At 33.8% G+C, this 18,156-nt stretch overlaps 1 protein-coding gene across 1 annotated transcript in view; it reads right to left on the reverse strand.

The window, feature by feature from the left end:
- The window catches only part of LOC111062253 (terminal nucleotidyltransferase 4B-like), a 71,832-nt gene extending 60,722 nt beyond the window's left edge, over positions 1 to 11,110 (reverse strand). The window contains exons 1-4 of the mRNA XM_039441390.1: positions 10,609 to 11,110; positions 6,768 to 6,938; positions 5,112 to 5,232; positions 2,008 to 2,244 (exon numbers count right to left, since the gene is read on the reverse strand). Coding sequence (XP_039297324.1) covers positions 2,008 to 2,244; positions 5,112 to 5,232; positions 6,768 to 6,938; positions 10,609 to 10,937 — 858 coding nt within the window. The 5' untranslated portion in view covers positions 10,938 to 11,110. The remainder of the gene's footprint in view (positions 1 to 2,007; positions 2,245 to 5,111; positions 5,233 to 6,767; positions 6,939 to 10,608) is intronic.
- Positions 11,111 to 18,156: the final 7,046 nt, after the last annotated feature.

An 18,156-nucleotide genomic window follows, 5' to 3' on the forward strand; every position in this document is an offset into this window, starting at 1 on the left:
GCGTTTTTTCATTAAAAGATTGTTCAACCTGCCTTACAATACACCGAGTTATATTCTTTTCTTAGAAACAGGAGAGCCGCTCCATTTTGAATACACGCTCCGATTGCATTTGGTTATGAAAATGGAGGATTGGCGCTTTGCTAAACTACTAGCAGCCCAAGTTGTAAAATAGAGTGTTCTGGTATAAGAGCTGGTTAGATATGTCGCAAGAGCTGGGTGCCAATGTTGATTTGAGTTTGGACAATCTGAGTAATTGGAAAAGTGAAGTTAATAAAATTTGGAATTTAAGGAAATTGAGATACATTAAGGATTTTAAGATCTCAACAAATGCAGCCAGATATCAAATCATGCATATAAGTTTTAAGAGTGTGAATTTGGGGGGTGGGGGTCATTGCTATTTAAATGAGGATTTGGTTTGTCATACATCAGGTGGATAATGAAAGTGAGAGGGGAAATGTTAAATTTGAATAACAGACCGTGGTTAGAGGGAAAAATTAGACTGTGTTCCATGTGTAATGCGGGTGAAATAGAGGAAACGTTTCATTTTGTGACGCGGTGTTTGGTGTTTGGGTGAGTGGTGACGAAGGTGGCTGGGAAAATCAACTGGGAAAATGAATATCTAGAAGTTGTAAACGGAGGAAATTGGCGGGGGCTGGTTGAATTTTGTAGAGTGGCTTGGCATTATCAGTGGTTCTTGTTAGAGAATTTCAACTATTGTAGTAGGGTGAGCATATATGGATAATGTCGATTGAAAACAAAATAAAAAGAAATATGACACTTTCCAATTCGCATTCTGTTCAATATAACGTCTATGCATGTTTTGATACTGTGGAATAGCCCATTGAGATTTTCTGAAAATTGTTTTCTTTTATATTATTAATTTTATCTATCTGTTATGTTTGATCCATTTGTATATGTTGAATTTCTCTTAAATGTTCACTTTTAAAATAAATATTTTTGTAATTCTTATCATAAATAAAATAATGAAAAATCTCAACTCGAGCTGACGGCGAAAGCCAAGCTTAGGATGTTATGAATTTGTATTCTTGTATATTGATTGTGCTGTTGAAAATAAAGCATTATTATTATCATTATTGCATGACATAATGCAGCTTCTTACTATCATAACCTTGAAGAAAAATTTATTAATTTTAGATTAGTTCAGAGACGTTCATATTTTTAGTAGATTGACTAAAGTTGACTAATAGTTTCTCCCAAAGGCATACATCAGGTAGCGTATGAGTTATGGAAGGAGGGTTTTAGAAAAATACTAAAGCAGTGATGAGTGAAGATAAGGCTGTTTTATGTGAATCAAATTTGATGTGAATGTTATTCATTCATATAGAAACAAATCATACAATAATAATGCCGAGTGACCTGACTGGCTCAGGTCTGGAGTCAGAGTTTTGAGGTCGCAACTGATCAAATTCAGGGCATCTAACATGACTTAACGACGGCTCAACGTGTCCATCCGAATCACGGGAGTGGCCCAAGAAGAGTATCTTGCCCATGCCCATTTTCCAATCCGGGCTTCTAGTTGACAAAGCCAGCATCTAAACCACTCGACGCTGCGTCATGATCGGGAAAGAGTAAAACTCTCAGCCTAAATTGATCCTCTCCCGAATTTTTCAAGTATAATATAAAGATATGAACTATTCTAGCTGCTAAACTCATGTTTTGAAGCCAAAATAGAATTTGAAACAAATTTAAACCCCAATAATAAAATTGTTAAGTTATTATTTTCATATATGAAAAGAGGATTAAAAGACATCATTTAAAGTCATGCTTTATTGGTATTATCCCAGATTATCATTAATTGTTTATATGATTTTTAAATGTGATGTTGAATGTGTAGGCTACTATTCTCCTACGTAATCTACATTGTAGTCAATAATCACTAAAATCTAATCTCATGACACACATTCAACTCAAGAAACCGAAAAGACGTTCAACCATAGCGTCAAGTGTTATAATTAGCATGACTTTGCTATAGGGAGTGGTACTCACTTGCAAGAAGCTTATCGTCATAAGTATGAGACTGTACGATGAGATGCCTCCAGTGAAAACTTCGTTCAAATCACGCTCGAGAAGGAACTGCTTCAATACGAGCACCAGCTTTGCCAATGATGGGAAACGCTTTTTGTAGTACTGAATGAGCTGCGCCGACCTCACTCCATTGCTCATGTTGAAACTGATATCCACCTTGATATCGGTACGCTTATCGGTCAGCTTCACTATTGGAACCTGAAATAGCCGAGTAAAATGAATAATTGTCCAACAATTTGATCAAGAAAGGAAGAACTAAACCAGCAAAAAGTGGAAAAGAAATAATGCAACTAGCTAATTGATCAAGAAAGGTAGAACTAAAACAGAACAAGTGGTAAAGAAATAATGCAACTAACGAGAAACGAAAAAGAAACAGTGAAAAGCAAAAGAGCTACTAAGGAAACAGAACCAACAGAACTAAAAATAATGAAACCGGTGACGGATACAAACAGAACATGGAGAACTATCAAGAATTGAACATTTTGAATAGAAACGGGGGAAAATTCGTTGATCAGGGAAATCGTTCATCGTTTTTGCCACCAGCGATCAAAAATTTCCACCTCATCTCATTGAATTTTAAATAATTCCAATATTTTATGTTTTATGGGATAATCACTATTTTTTATTTTTCTTATAATACGAATAATTTCGTGAAGGTTGATTTCTAGAAAAAAAGGTTATTTCATTAAATTGTTAGTCTTCTACAAGATAGTTCTATAAGTTCTACAAGATAGGCATATTAATTTCCCAAAAAGCTTAAAACCTGAGAATTATTAAAATGCTAACCATCAAAAAACCACACTCAACTCCTCTTTGATCGGTTTTTGGCATATCAATGTGCCCGTTCTCTTCTAGTTCCTTTCATCTGAACCGAATTTCCTTCCTAAACCAGGGAGGTGGTTTTCTAATTTGAAATACCATATTATTATATCTACATATCTTAATTGAACTAACCCCAAGAGGTTACCACCCCACATGAATTAAATAATTGAACTAATCCCAAGAGGTTACCACCCCACATGAATTGAATTTGAGGAATTTTCAAAGACAACAGGGTCGCCAACACGAAACTTGATAAGTTATCTGATTGAAAGATTGTACATTATTAATGTATGATTGTATTGATAGAATAAATTAATTTATTTTAATAATGAATGAGGATAGTGATAACATGGCGCAGTCGGTGTAAATATATAAAACTGAAAGTAAAAAGGAACGCTTACTGGCAAAAATGCCAAAACAATCAAAAACACTGTTGACCTCATAGAAGAGAAATTGGCTCCACTACAGCAAAATCTGATGGCCTAAGCCTAACTAATTGTTTACAACAACTTGTCAAAAACTCAAATGCTCAAAGTGGTAGTCTATACAACGTTCAAAGGAACAATCAATAGAAAAAACAGCTCCATTGCGATTATCAAATATTACTGGACCTGGAAAATGGGATGAAAGTTAGACTTGTGCAATATCCAGATTGGCGAAAAAAATTTGAGGATTAATGGTTTAGATAGTCACTCGGCGGCTGAACAAATAACAGCTGTAATAAAAACGTATGAATCAAGAAGTTTGCAATGCAGTTGTAGATTATATAGTCTATAGTGTCATGTAAATGCAGATAAAACGAAAGTCAAACAAGTACGGGTCCTCTTCTTTTAGCAATTTCCAAAGTAAAATAACTGTGGTACTGATAGATAATAATAGCATTAATTTAGAAAATAAATGTTGAAGTAAAACCAATTGCTTACTATCGTTTGATAACTTGCAAACTAAAATTTGGGAAGATATTTTCATCTCAGACACTCAAAAACTAAATAGCCATACAAAACCAAACATGCATCACCATCAGAAATATGCTAGTAAAATAGTTTTAAGATAGGAATAAAGATCAAATTGTAATAATACAGTAATGCTAATTGATGTTCAATAGTCGTTAAACAAAAATCCAAATGAAATGTGAATCATGATAGGCCTATCATGGATAGCAAATCTTCATTTTATTTAGATCTAACAAAAAAAAAAGAAAATAGGAAAGAATTGTATATTCTAATAAATAAAAACTCTGCGAGCTGTATGCATGCAAGCATCCATGTCGAGTTACACCAAAGACAACACCAATTAACCGATATGACTGAGGCAAAACCACATTGACTTTCTCAATCATTTCTGTTAAGAAAAATATAGATATTGGAAGGAAATAGAGTAAAATAAAATATGTACACCAAGTGAAAAAAGTAAGATAATAATCGGAAAAAAGACAAACTTAATCTAGAAAGTGATCAAATTTAACAAGCATCAAGAGTTCGAATTGAATATACTAAGTGATTCTAAATGGAGCGACTAACAGTGAGTAGTTTCCGAAAGACAACTTTCTCTGAATTTAGAGCTCAACAGGAAAAATCTCCCACAGAAACTTACTGAGTTGCAGTGAAGGTGATGTGGTAGATATCCTTATTGAATGAAGTTACTTGAAATTTTCAAAACAACTTATAAAAAATTTAGGAAATATTTCCAGTTGCTAAATCTAGAGATTTAGATTTACTACAGATTGATTGCAAAACTAGCCTCGCTGCGGAACAACAAGTGATTGTGACAATTTCAATTCGTCTTATTCAACTCACAAAGGAAATTCTGAAAAACATCCAAAATGTTCTTCGTAAAAATGATCATATCTAGTTTATCAAGAATTGATTGAGACTGCTTCAGAAGCTAGCCTTGTTTCATGAAATTCACAAGTACTTATAACAAAATAGATAGAGCATGGTTTTTCATAGGTTTTCACAGTTGTTTATTAATAATTAGCAATACAATTTTTTTAAATTTATGAAACATGCTCCATAATATCTTACTGCCAATGAAAATAGGGAACTGAGCCGGCAATAAAAGTAGATTGCATTGGTTGTTTTCTGTGTCAAGTTATAATTATTTTCAGTTTTATGAAACAAACTCCATCTCTTGCTGGTTAGGAATTTGTCAACGAAAAGCAGTTTTAAAAATCCAGCACACATATTCATGAATAAAACTTTCAAACACAACCATAAATTGAACAGAAATCGGTCGAAACTTACTGATGCTTTATCGAGTACTTTCACATGATTTTCATCACAAATGTTGTTTTTCAGTAGAGCATCCTGAAGAGTCCTGAGAGGTAATGTCTTCCAATCTCCAATCACTACCAGATCGATATCACTGTCAAACAAAGATAAAAGTGAATAAAACAATTTACGGAGCCTCAAACTGAAAAACAAGCGGCTGAGTATCGTAACCAAAAATAAAAACTGATAGATGTTTTTGAAACTGACCATATGAGAATTCTTCATTGCATTTGAATAAGAGTACTGCCACTGACTCAGTTACTTGTCTTCTACCAAATTGATAGTAGATTATATGAATAAATAGGTGCTGATAGGTCTACCGGTTCTGAAGTAAAACTGAAGGTCCAATTCCGAAACGACGACTCTGTATTAACGGCTGTAGTCTATTACAGTATATTTATTTAGCTGTACCTATACCCTAAATTTGCAACGATTTAGCAGCAACTTCCATCTCAAGTTATCAGCTGTTCAGCTTTGTCTCGTTGTCTAAGAATATTGTAGTTTGTATCACAATTGATAAATGTTTGATCAATCACTGATTACTAAATTATAGTCATGAATATACAATATAATATTGAACATATTTTTGGATACAATGTATTAATTTAAATTGATTTAATTTATTTGATCTAATAGTATTTTGAGTGTAATTCAGCTTGTGTGATTTGAAATTATAGACAGATATGATTCCCTACAATATGGCGTCTTGGTGCCCTATGAAGTACATGGTTAGAAAGGAAGTTTCCTTTCTGTATGTATTCTGTGACAGTACGGCTATAGTTAATACGGGCTACACAAACATGTTAATACACATCGAAATGAAGAAAAAAGTTGCATTAAACATGTGTCTCAAAATGCATCATTACCGAGATAGTGATGGTGGGAGACTGCACACTATTCTCGACATTTATAATTTCATTATTTTGTGGCAGCCTCATCATACTTGAGAGATCACTTCTCATGTAAAATTGACTGAGAAATCGAATAAAACCAACTAAAAGTATGTAGCCTACCCTCAATGAGAATAACTGAAATAATGTTGAGAATAACTAGAATATTTATTGTTTAACAATATTTTATATCGAACAAAGAATTGTAGATGATTTGATCTTATCTATAACGCACTCAAACCTAATTTAATTTATTCTAAAACGCACTCAAACCTAATTTAATTTATTCTAAAACGCACTCAAACCTTAAAAATCTGGTATTCAATTATCAAAAAGCAGATTTTTTAATTTGCAATTTTTTTTCATCTGTTCTGTCTCCTTTGAATTTAATAGGGTAGAGTGCGCTTTGGACAAAAAGGTCTACGATTCCCTGAGAGTGACCACTAAAGATAGGAAAAGTGTGTTCACACATGTCGTCATGCATTCTTGTGTCTTCACAGTGAAAGGCTTCGAACAAACGTTTTTTATCTTCGATTTTTTGTTGTTTTTTTCTTTCTTCACTGCTCTATTTGAGGTTAACTTGAACTTGATGTAAGGAGACCACTTACGAAGTTTTTTAGTCTATTTCAGAAAGACTGTTAATATAACGAATATAGCACGACTATAGCCGCGCGCCTAGCTCTAACTTATAGAGTGAATAATACTGGAATAATATTTTATTTATAAATAATATTTTTACCTTGTAGGCAAATATAGTCCGGTTCGAAAGCTGCCGAAGACCTCGACTTTGGCAAATGGCCACAACTGTTTTATAATTTCTTTTATCTGTTTCACGACAGACATTCTGATATTGTGCTCTTCAGGATTCGGTGACATATATTCGAAGAAATCCTCTATTTCTTCATGGAGTCTAAAACAGACACGAGATACAAACATTAGTCTCTATTTCCTCTATATTCAAAGAACCTATAAGTTGCTAATGAATAATCATAGAAGTAGGTAATAATAAATTGAATTAGTGGCACTTTAAAATAGCAACGTACAGATATATGCAAGACATTTCTCAAGGACAAACTTGAAAAATCTGGTGTGGCGCACTCACAACTTTCCTTGCCGATATGAGAATTGATCACCTGTCGCTAGTGTTCACGCGCATCTCAAGTCTACTTATAAAGAAATATCTGAGCCAGCTAGCTGGTGACAGGACAATAACGCTGGAGACATACGAGGTCTGCTATCTCTTCATACTGAATCGTTCAATAGAATCAACAGTTGCCAACAGTTTGCAATTGGATAATCAAATTTTCTCGAATTTCGAGCTTATTTTCAATTTTAGGTGGAAATGTTACTGAACATTAATTGTAGGGATTTTCATGGTCAATCTTTTCCACTCGATTTTTTTTTTTGTTTAAATTGTATCTGAAGCCTGATAATTGGGAATCTAAAATCATACTTTGCATAGCGGAGCTCCTGAAAATTTTACAGACATGGGACTTGTGGCAGTTTGTAGAGCTTATCAATGACTATTTTAGGTATAAATTTAATCAAAATCGTTGGAGTCGTTTTCGAGAAAATCGCGAAAAACCCTGTTTTTGACAACATTTTCTCCATTTTAGCCATCTTGAATTGCATTTGATCGATATTGTTCGTGTCGGATCCTTATATTGTAAGGACCTCAAGTTCCAAATTCCAAGTCATTCCGTTAATTGGGAGATGAGATATCGTACACACACACACACACATACACACACACACACACACACACACACACACACACACACACACACACACACACACACACACACACAAATACCCAAAAACCAGGGACCTTGAAACGTATAGAAATTTAGAAATTGGGGTACCTTAATTTTTTCGGAAAAAACTTGAAACTCAAACTCTAAATGGGGAACAGTGATAGCATCTCGTACTGTGGAGGACAAATACAATACATTTCTAAAGATCCTTCGAGCTAACCTTGATGAAACCATGCCAAGAGAATCAAAGAAGATAAAAACAAATAAAAATCATATCTTCTGGGATAATGATACGTTAATGCTAAAAAGAAATACACAGATTGCTTATGATCAATACACACTTACAGGCAGAACAGATGACAAAGTAACATAGGCCTACCTAGAAAATAAAAAAGCCTATGATCAAGAAGTAAAAAACAAAAAGAAATTACAGCTAAGCAGAAAGATTCACCAGGCAGTAAATAAGCCCAAAGCGCTATGGACAACAATCAACGATGAAAGGAATAAACTGAAATGCAAACATCAAGAAAACCTCCACCTGACTATTCAGGGGAGAAAAATCACTGACCCACATCAGATCTGCAATATTTTCAACACATATTTCACCCAACCAATTACTGAACTACATAGCAGCCAAAATGGTATAGAGAATCTGGTAGTTCGGAAAAATGCCCAAGTGTTCTGTCAATTCAACACCATCACTGAAACCGAACTGCACCATATCTTCAGAAGACTAACGCCAAACAACTCATCAGGCCATGATGAAATAACTGGTAAAATCCTGAAGTACTGCGAGAATGAAATAAAGGAACCTATCCTACATATAATAAATGAATCATGTTGATGAGTTTAATCATTCAAACAGGCAAAATTCCCGCAAAAATTGAAAATAGCAAAGATTTATTCAAAGCATAAATCAGGAGATAAATCCGAAAGAGCCACAGCACATAAACAGTATCTGATTTGTATGACGAGATAAGCAAAATATGAAAAAACAAAGAATCGACCTCAAGGCTTTTTATTGATCTCCGCAAAGCGTTTGACGTCCTTGATTGGGAAATTCTCAAAACTAAATTGAAATATATGAAAATCCAGGAGAGTGCACTAGAATGGATCGAAGATTATCTAAAGGGCAGAAGGCAGTATGTGGAATTGGATCTTCAAGAAAAAACATCAATAAACTCATTCCGAATTGTAAGGAGGGGTGTAGCCTTGTTGACTGTACGCTTGCAGAAGCAACACTAATATCCAACGAAATGAGACTGGCAATTAACAACAACAAAACAGTGCACATAAATTTCACGCCGACTCACCATGTACAGCATGAACAAAACAGCACTGTGCAAACAGTCGAATACACAAAATTTCTTGGTGTCATTCTAGACAATCACCTGTCATGGAAACAGCATAATTATAGAGTGTCTATGTAGAAAACTTTCATCAGCAACATTTTTCACTGGGAGAATAAAAATATAACCGATGAAAAAACAGCAATAAATGCCTACCACTTGCTATTTGTCTCACACTTGAGGTATGGTATAGCAGCCTGGGGATCATCTGCATAAGAAAATCTAGAGAGAGTTCTAAAAATCCAAAAGAGAGCAATAAAAAATAATCTAAGAGCCAACTACATTGAACATTGCAAACCCCTTTTCAAAAAAAAAACCAGAAATCCTAACGGCAGTCTCTATAGCCTATATATCTTGGAAGTCATTATTTTGGTCAAGAAATCAAACCAAATCTTGAGACAAGACAGGCACAGGTATGGGACAAGACATTAATCACAACATAGACCTCCCACTACATAGATTGAAAAAGCTCAGCGATTCTCCGTCTTATGCAGGGGCATACCTGTTCAACTTGCTCCCAGACAGTCTAAAACTACTAGAAAACAACGACGCGCTAGCAAAGGGTTTGAAGAGGTACTTAATGGACCGGCCTTATTACACCGTTGCAGAATATATCGAGAAGCATTGATACATACAAACACCTCAGATAGCGGCTAGTGCTGTGGAAAACCTCGTTCAGGGACAATGCCGATTCCCCGATCAGCAGACTGCGGCGAAGACAACAGAAGTGACAAGAAACACACCTTACCCAACCCTAACTAAATGAAAGCCTTACGTTAAATTACTACAAATAAGATAACGTTTCAATTACTACATATTATAATAATATTCAGAATAGCCTATTATATTTCAGAATTCAATTTTATTGTAATTTAGCACAATTTTTACAACATAACCAAAAGCATCTAATTATAAACTGAATAGGTCTATAAATGTAAAATTGAAGTAAGCATGAGAAGCTGAGGGGAGATTTTAGTAAGCCCCGCCCGTGAACTTTCTTATAAATAAAGAGTTTATTAAAAAGATAATTTAATCTAGGCCTAATATTGAGTTCAAGTTTTTCTACAAATCAATTCAAGAACATCATACACCAAATATTTTTGTCAGCGATGAGCTTCAACTATCCGATTTGACGGTCACTGGAAGAAAGTAACTTGGCCTTCAAAATAATTACCCTGTAGATCTGCCTTTTCAACCAAAGTAAAATTAATGTACAGGAAAATAAATAAAATGTAGAAGTGTTAGGAATGAATTGAGCCGATATACGGATGAACGTATCAACATAATATCTAGTAATTTTAAAGAATTTGCCAATTTAGGTACCTATATATACGATAATATGACTTAACCTTTCATCTGGAAGTTGGTTCTACTAATCAAGCCTATGATACACCTTCAATGATCAATCTTTGTGGTAGAAAGACATGAAATAGTACACTGAAAAGGTATTATGAGAAGTAAATGACAATCCACTCACCCAATAATACATTTTTGATTATACATCTTATTGGGAGGTCGCCAGGGACATCCACCGTGTACACCAATCAAGGAAGCGTGGTTTTTATTCATGCCGAATGTTGAAGCAGGATTATTATTGTTATTGTTTGCAGCATTCAATTGGTTTCTCCTTATATTCAAATCACTGTTGATCAAGATATCTGAGCTTATACTCTCATGAAATTTTTGATTGTTCAAATCTCCAATTTTCAAATTATCTACAGGTTCATGAGCATCCCAGACGAGAGACCAAAAATCCTTGGACGGGCCTAGTTGTTCGGGCTGGAACCAGGCTATCTTTGGATCCATCCATCAAAATAAACAATGCTTTAACGAAAAAACATTATTTTTGAACATTTATTTCGCATATCACTAGAAATACACTGATAACACTAATATAAAAGATAAATAAAGGTATTGTTAAAATCTATTCACACTCGCGTATCCTTCTGGCTTAGTAGAGTCTACCAACTGAAATCTGTAGATAGCAGTGCAAGCAGCAAGAGTGCAAGGTACGAGAAGCACAATACGGCTGCGTCAAATAAAACGCGGATTATATGAATTTTAAATTTAAAAAAATCAAATTACACGATGATGATAGGAATTAGATCCATTCATGGAAATTAGAATACATATACATATATACACGATTTTTTTTTCAAAACGCGACACCCACTACAATTTTGTAGTGATTTCTTTTCTATTAGTCACTGGAATCCTGCATTCCTAAAGTATGGTACACCTGGTGGTCAAAAAAAGTTTCTCCATCAAAAACACTGACAGAAATCCCAGTTCCTCGAAGCAGATAGTGGAACAGGATTGAATAAAATAAAAATGAATATTTAATTATTTATTACCTGAACAAATTCCTTGCCTGACATTTATCTCATCTAAGATTCCAGTTTCTTGGATCATCTCGAATCAGCAGTTTGGTCAACGATATTGTTTTTTGTGTTTATCATACAAAAATATGAACAAACCATAATATGTAATAATACAAACATTAAATTTATTTGTAAAGCAAAACCTAACCTTCCTACCTTTCCTTCTACTTTTGAATTCTAATTAGACAGAACCTTTTAGATTAAGTTCATCTACAGTGAGGTACACATTATAATGGCAGTAGACAAAATGTTTAAATTTTGTACCCAGGCTTAGCTGAGGTGTAAAAATGTTGAATCGAAAGTATTTTTGAATAAGCCAAAGATCTGCCCAAAATTGTCAGTTTATGAGCGTTTTCTAAGCTTTTTCAAAAACTTATTGACAGATAATTTGGTACAGAAGTTCATCTAGGGTCTATTTTGTCTCAAGAGGGCTTACAAAATTACAAAAATAATTGCAGGAGTATCCATACTTTTGTGCATTTGGACCTATATATAGTGAGGTTCATGCTAAAATGGCAAGGGATAAAGATTGGAGAACAGCGTTGCCGATTCTCTGCCTTAATTTATTATATTTGTATGTCATCAAAAACAGATTTGACATCTTTGCGGAGCTAGAAAAGGATAGTGCTACCTGCTCTGTCTTATGATAGACAAGAATATAGTGCGGTCCACGTTATAATGGCAGTAGATAAAGATAGAAGAATAGCGATGCCGATTCTCTCCATCAATTAATTATATTTCTACACTGTCAAAAACATAATTGGCATCATTGTGGACCTATAAAAGGATAGTAACACCAGCTTTGTCGAATAATAGACAAGGATAGCGAAACCTAAGTTGATCAAATACTGTCATTATAACGTGGACCTCACTATAGCAACATCAATGTTGATCAAATACTGTCATTATAACGTGGACCACACTATAGCATGATAAGTGTTTGGAATTGAAGTTTTCTCTACTGGTACCACCTTTAATATAATATAATTTTAGCTACCGTATGCAAGGTCGACTGTTCATAGAATCACTAGTATTGTCCTTCATACTATTCAACTGACATATTGAACTCATTGACTAAGTACTCACCTGCAACTCTGTAGGCCTATCCACCCTATACATACATACAAACCCTTTCACTTTCGACGCGTTGAAAAAGCTGTCATCCGGCTGGTTGAAGCAATTGCTGTGCCACTGGATTTTTTATAGGTGTAGGTGTGCTGGAATTCCGGCCACCTCTTAAAACGTTCTCGCAACTGATGTGGCTTTCTGAAGAAAAAATTGAATTATTTAATCATTGGAATCGCAAAAATATTTTTTTTTACAAACATTCGACTTCGATTTGTTGAAATTTGTACGAAGATCAAGGATTTGTCTGTGAACATGGTTTCAAGAGCGCGATTTTCAAAATACTTGGCGAGTATTACCGTACATCATCAGGCTGAAATACCAAAGGTGTCTGAGTGTAGAGCCCGTATTACATCTTGAAACCAGGCTTAGAAGCCTGTGGGACACCTTTGAGACAGCAATGGTATGGTGAGACACAAAAATCTGTTGTCTCGCCAAGTGCGGTGAGCGCAACAACGAACTTAAATGCCCGCGACTAGCTTGGACACTCCAATGTAAAACGACCTAAAACAGAAGTCTAAACTGAAAGTTGCATTGCTAATATAGTACAGTTTAAATATATTAATGTTATGCTGTACTATTAAAAGTACGAAAGATTTATAACATAGATCTATTATTAAATATGTAACCTGAATTGGCTACTAAAAAGTAGCCTACCTATGTAACTTTATTAGGTACTATGTTATCTATCCATGCAGCCTATAAATCTCATTTCTTCCTTGAAAAAGTCAATCAATGGATAAATAGACCTATTTTAGCAATAATTTATTGACTCTTGACAGAATAATGATTGTCATTTCTAAAACACAGATATTACTAAATAAATAACCAGCTTTTTCAATGTATTTCGTATTAGTATTCATTCAAAAAAGTAGTTTCAAGTTTCATTACGGTACCGTACTTTACCAATCATTTATTTAAAACCTAAAACTTCAATCAGCGGCCATTTTGGATACAAGTATCATAGAACATTTTTATTGATGCTATCTTCCTTGTTTTAAAAAGGCCTTTAAAATGATGTAGCGCACAATGGGTGTTTACATTTAAAATATTCGAGTTACAACCCCCTAGTCACCCCCTTATGAGGGGTTAAAATTCAGTTGTACGTCTTAAGGTAGAGTATTCCACCAATAACTTATCCTGAAAGTGAGTATTAGTTGTGAGTACAGTCTTATAAGTTGCTCTTTGTTGAGCACTTTTACATATCCTCCAATGGGTGACATATTATGGCGGTTATTTACCTACGGTAAAGAAACTTTTCAAATCAAACACTTTGCAAAAACAAACTGACAATTCCTTCCATGATAAAATAGACCTCATAATTTCACTTATGATTCATGATTTTGAACCGCCTTGATGAGCCAAGAAGAATGAAGTGTAGTACGATGAGATCCTAGCTTTGTGTAAAAAGTTATAAGTATTTGAATTTTTTATCCTTGAGGTGTCCTTAAGCGCGCCTCTCCACTAGGAAACACTGAAATGAAGTGCATCTAACGGGTGATTCTCATATAACATAATCTCATGAATAAATTTATATCATTGTGCAAAATATCACTGTGAGGACAATATAGATGGTGATGATGGTTGAAGCTGAAAATGAGGTGTTTTTCACAATACAAGGAGCATTGTTGTCAGGTGTACCTGGAAATCTATATGAGATAGAGCGCTCTACCTAGTCTCAGATTTTAGAGCACAAAATTACGCCCAGAGTGTTTTTGAATTTTACATCTAGATTGTAACAATCAGGATATATTGTTGATCAAATACTAGAAATCATCAAAATTGCTTTTTTTTTCATAAAATTTCACTCATTTTTGAAAAATCATAACTCAGTACTCGTTGGAGATAGAGAGTTCCAAATGATCTCATTTCATTCAGAATTTTTTAATCTTAAAAAAGGCGAGAGAAAATGTTTCTGTCCGATCACTGGATTTGGCGGAAATAGCTGAAAACTGGAAAATATGAACCGAAAATACGAGGTTTTTGGGCCACTCTGTATATTATAGCACAAGAAAATTTTGCAAGTAGAATTTGGTTCTAGACTTCTCTCATGTATACAAATAATATTTTGAAAAATCAGAACTACAATATAAATTGCAAGCACACCCCCTTTTTTATGTCTATATTGACTGGACTACAGTGACTGTATAGAGATAGTCACTCTTAATATAATCACTGTACCTTGAGCCTTCTCTAAACATGGTTATGAAGTATAACATTTTTATTTGATATGTTACTTTATAATGTTCATAATTTTCATAGTCTTATGCATATATTGCATGTATTTTTACAGATGTTCTAAGGTGGGCGAGGTTCCAAACAAAAATGAAGAAGAGGAAGGATAATCATCACTAGAGAAGCCTTTGCTTGTATTAACATTACTTGTTAATACCAACTACTATAATGTTACTAATATTATTATTGATATACAGTATTTTCCTTATATAGGTGATATAGCCTACTACCAACTATTAGCTCCTCGCTGCTACAGTATATTTATCCCAATTTCATGGAAACAATTCCTCATCATTTGCTTAAATTTATTTATGTTCCCTTCTTCTTTGGCTAATTTTGTTGTGTATTCTTGGACCTAAATATTCCACCATTCTCTGTCCAAACGCTGTACGGTATTCATTCTAGGTAGGCTATATTATAAAAATTTAGGTTTCTTATTCCAGTCATGATTATGAGCTATTAAGATACTGAAATTTGTAATTTTCCTTGTATAGATGAGTAAGACTAGAGCATACAATTGTCTGTCACTAAGGACTTTGTTTTCAATCAACAATTCACTAGTTGGGAAACGATTGTCCTTGTTCAATATTCGTTCCTGTGCTTTGAAAACTGTATCTACAAAACTGCAATTCATTGCAGCATTGTAATCTGAGCGACCTGCCAGTTAATAAATAAAATCATCTTGAAATGTGAACGTCTTGTTTTCTTAACCTAACAGATAATTTGTAATCTATATGAATTAGGTCATATTGCTTATCACTCAACAATGATAATATTTAGTCTTTATTTTAATCTGGTAAATCTATCTTTCAGTATTTATAATGAAAACATAAATGCTTTCATATAACAAGGTGGGCTGAAATATGAATGGAAAATGAATGTCGTGAAACAGCTTCTATACAGTATTAAATATATAATACGGTAATTAAATTAGAGTTTTGGCTGTTCGTTGCTTAGAATAATGGAAATATTTTGGTTATATTCATGTTTTATAGATCAAAGAATCTGAATCAAAGCTTCATCTGAATTTCTGTCCTTCTATTTGTTGGTTGGTGTAACTGCTGTAACTTATTTAAATTTAGTCTGCTGAAGCTTTTTACATGTATGAGAGGGTTTTAGGCGTAATCAATTCAGTATAAGTCATTTTGATGTTTTTTAATCATTATTGGCAGAGACAGAAAAAATGCTTCTGATTTCATATATTATAAATTATTAAAAACAATATAAAAAAATTGAAGTGCTGACCTATTTTAAAAAATAAAGGGTACTACAAGATTTTGTATTGTTTTTATCAATTTGTTGAAAGTAGCCCATGTGAGTGAAGTGTTTTTATTATAAATTATATATATTTTATTATCTCTTATCTCTTGTGAGAAAAGGTGAATACAAGCATTATTTTTGTTGATGACTAATGAATTTGTCTTTATAGTTGAATAAATTTAATAAAAGTGTTTAACTATTTTTTTATTAATATTAATACTAATGAATATTATTATTATCATCTGATTATGATAGCAATTGATTTGTATAAACATTATAGTTTAACTCTTGAATTAAATTATTTAACAACAAAGACAAAAAATTCATTATAGTCACCAACAAATAATACTTGTTCCACTTTTTTACAAGAGATAAGAAATAAAAAGAGATGATAGGCCTATAATTTGAAAATTGTTGAGGGCTAAACCAAAAACCTTGGATCATAGCAAGTTCAGAGTGAGTCTATCAGAGTTGGCCTAGAGTGGGCTTGTGCACATGAGTTCACGATGGGTTTGTGTTCAATCTCTAAACCAAGCCTATCAGAGTTAGCCTAGAGTGGGCTTGTGCACATGAGTTCACGGTGGGTTTGTGTTCAATCTCTAAACCAAGTCGAAAACAAGCCTATCAGAGTGAGCCTAGAGTGGGCTTGTGCACATGAGTTCACGGTGGGTTTGATGTTGAGACTTGGGTTAGGCTTGGGGAGCCAAACTTAGAACAAGTCAAACAAGTGCCAACTTCGGTCTCTAAACCAAGTCGAAACCAAGCCTTTAGATTTGTGTCCCTGAGTTTAAAACAAGCTTCGGGACTTGGGCAAATGGACTTGGAACGAGTTCCCAGCAAGTCCATTGTGCAGTTGGGGTATCTACAAGTCTCCAACCTATATGGGTTCCCTTACATAGGCCTATGACTCATTCTGTTTAGTATACGGTATGTATAAACTATGATTATTTACAAATAATAAAAGTAGTAATACAATCGATTTAAAGTAGATACAAAGATATTTCTGAAATTTATAAATCAACTACGGTACTGCTTGAAAATAATGTTCTAATTTATTTTCAAAATTTTAAATTTGAAAACACAAGAATTCTTATAGAACAGAAAAATTTATAATAATGAAAAAAAATGAGAATAAAAAGTATGATTTTGTTCATAAAACTAATATTGTTTCCCATGATTGATTCTATTATCCAGCAGCCAGGTTTTATTTTCGATTTGAATGAATTTATTGGAACTGTTTTTAGTCTATTATGACTCCTAATGGCACCTTCAATATTTGTACAACAGAGCCTTATTTATGTTAAGGAAAATTTGGAGAAGTTTGTGGAGCTCATAGCCATAACACTAGAAATAGGGGTGATTTCAACAAGCTTCGGGTGTTACCTATTCTAGACACCTATACCTATTCTAGTACACAAAGAACATTTCTATTTTTATCAATAAAATTGTTTAATCCACTTCCTGAAGATCTTAGAAATATATGGAGAATGGAACTTTTAAAATTCATATTAAACGTTTCTTAGCAGCTAACCCTTTAAACAAGATTGAAGATTTTTATACATTAGCTAGGAATATTCGGTTATAAGTTGAAAATCAGGTGACATATTATCATAGGGTACTGATAGTGTAACTTACTGATGTAATATATTTTTATTTTGTATCATGTTGTATATATTTGACACTTGTATTGTATCTGATGACCTCAGATATTGCTGCAATAAAGATTCTATTCTATTCTAAATATTTTATATAGTTTGAGCGCTCTATTGAAGGACAATATACTATCAAATTTGCAGGATAAGATCTAGGAGGAAGTTGTTGTGATTTCTATTCGAATGAAGTGGATGTTGTTCAAATCCCAGCCCGGGCAAGATTTATTTCTCGGATCATTCCCGTGTTTCGGATGGACAAGTTGAATCTTTGGTCTCGGCTGCCTAAAAAGCAGTTGTTAGGTCATGTCAGAGGCCTTGAAATTGATCAGTTGCGACCTAAAAACTCTATCACCAAACCTGAGCCAGCCAGGT

Source organism: Nilaparvata lugens, chromosome X (assembly GCF_014356525.2).
Source record: "Nilaparvata lugens isolate BPH chromosome X, ASM1435652v1, whole genome shotgun sequence".
Classification (NCBI taxonomy): domain Eukaryota; kingdom Metazoa; phylum Arthropoda; class Insecta; order Hemiptera; family Delphacidae; genus Nilaparvata; species Nilaparvata lugens.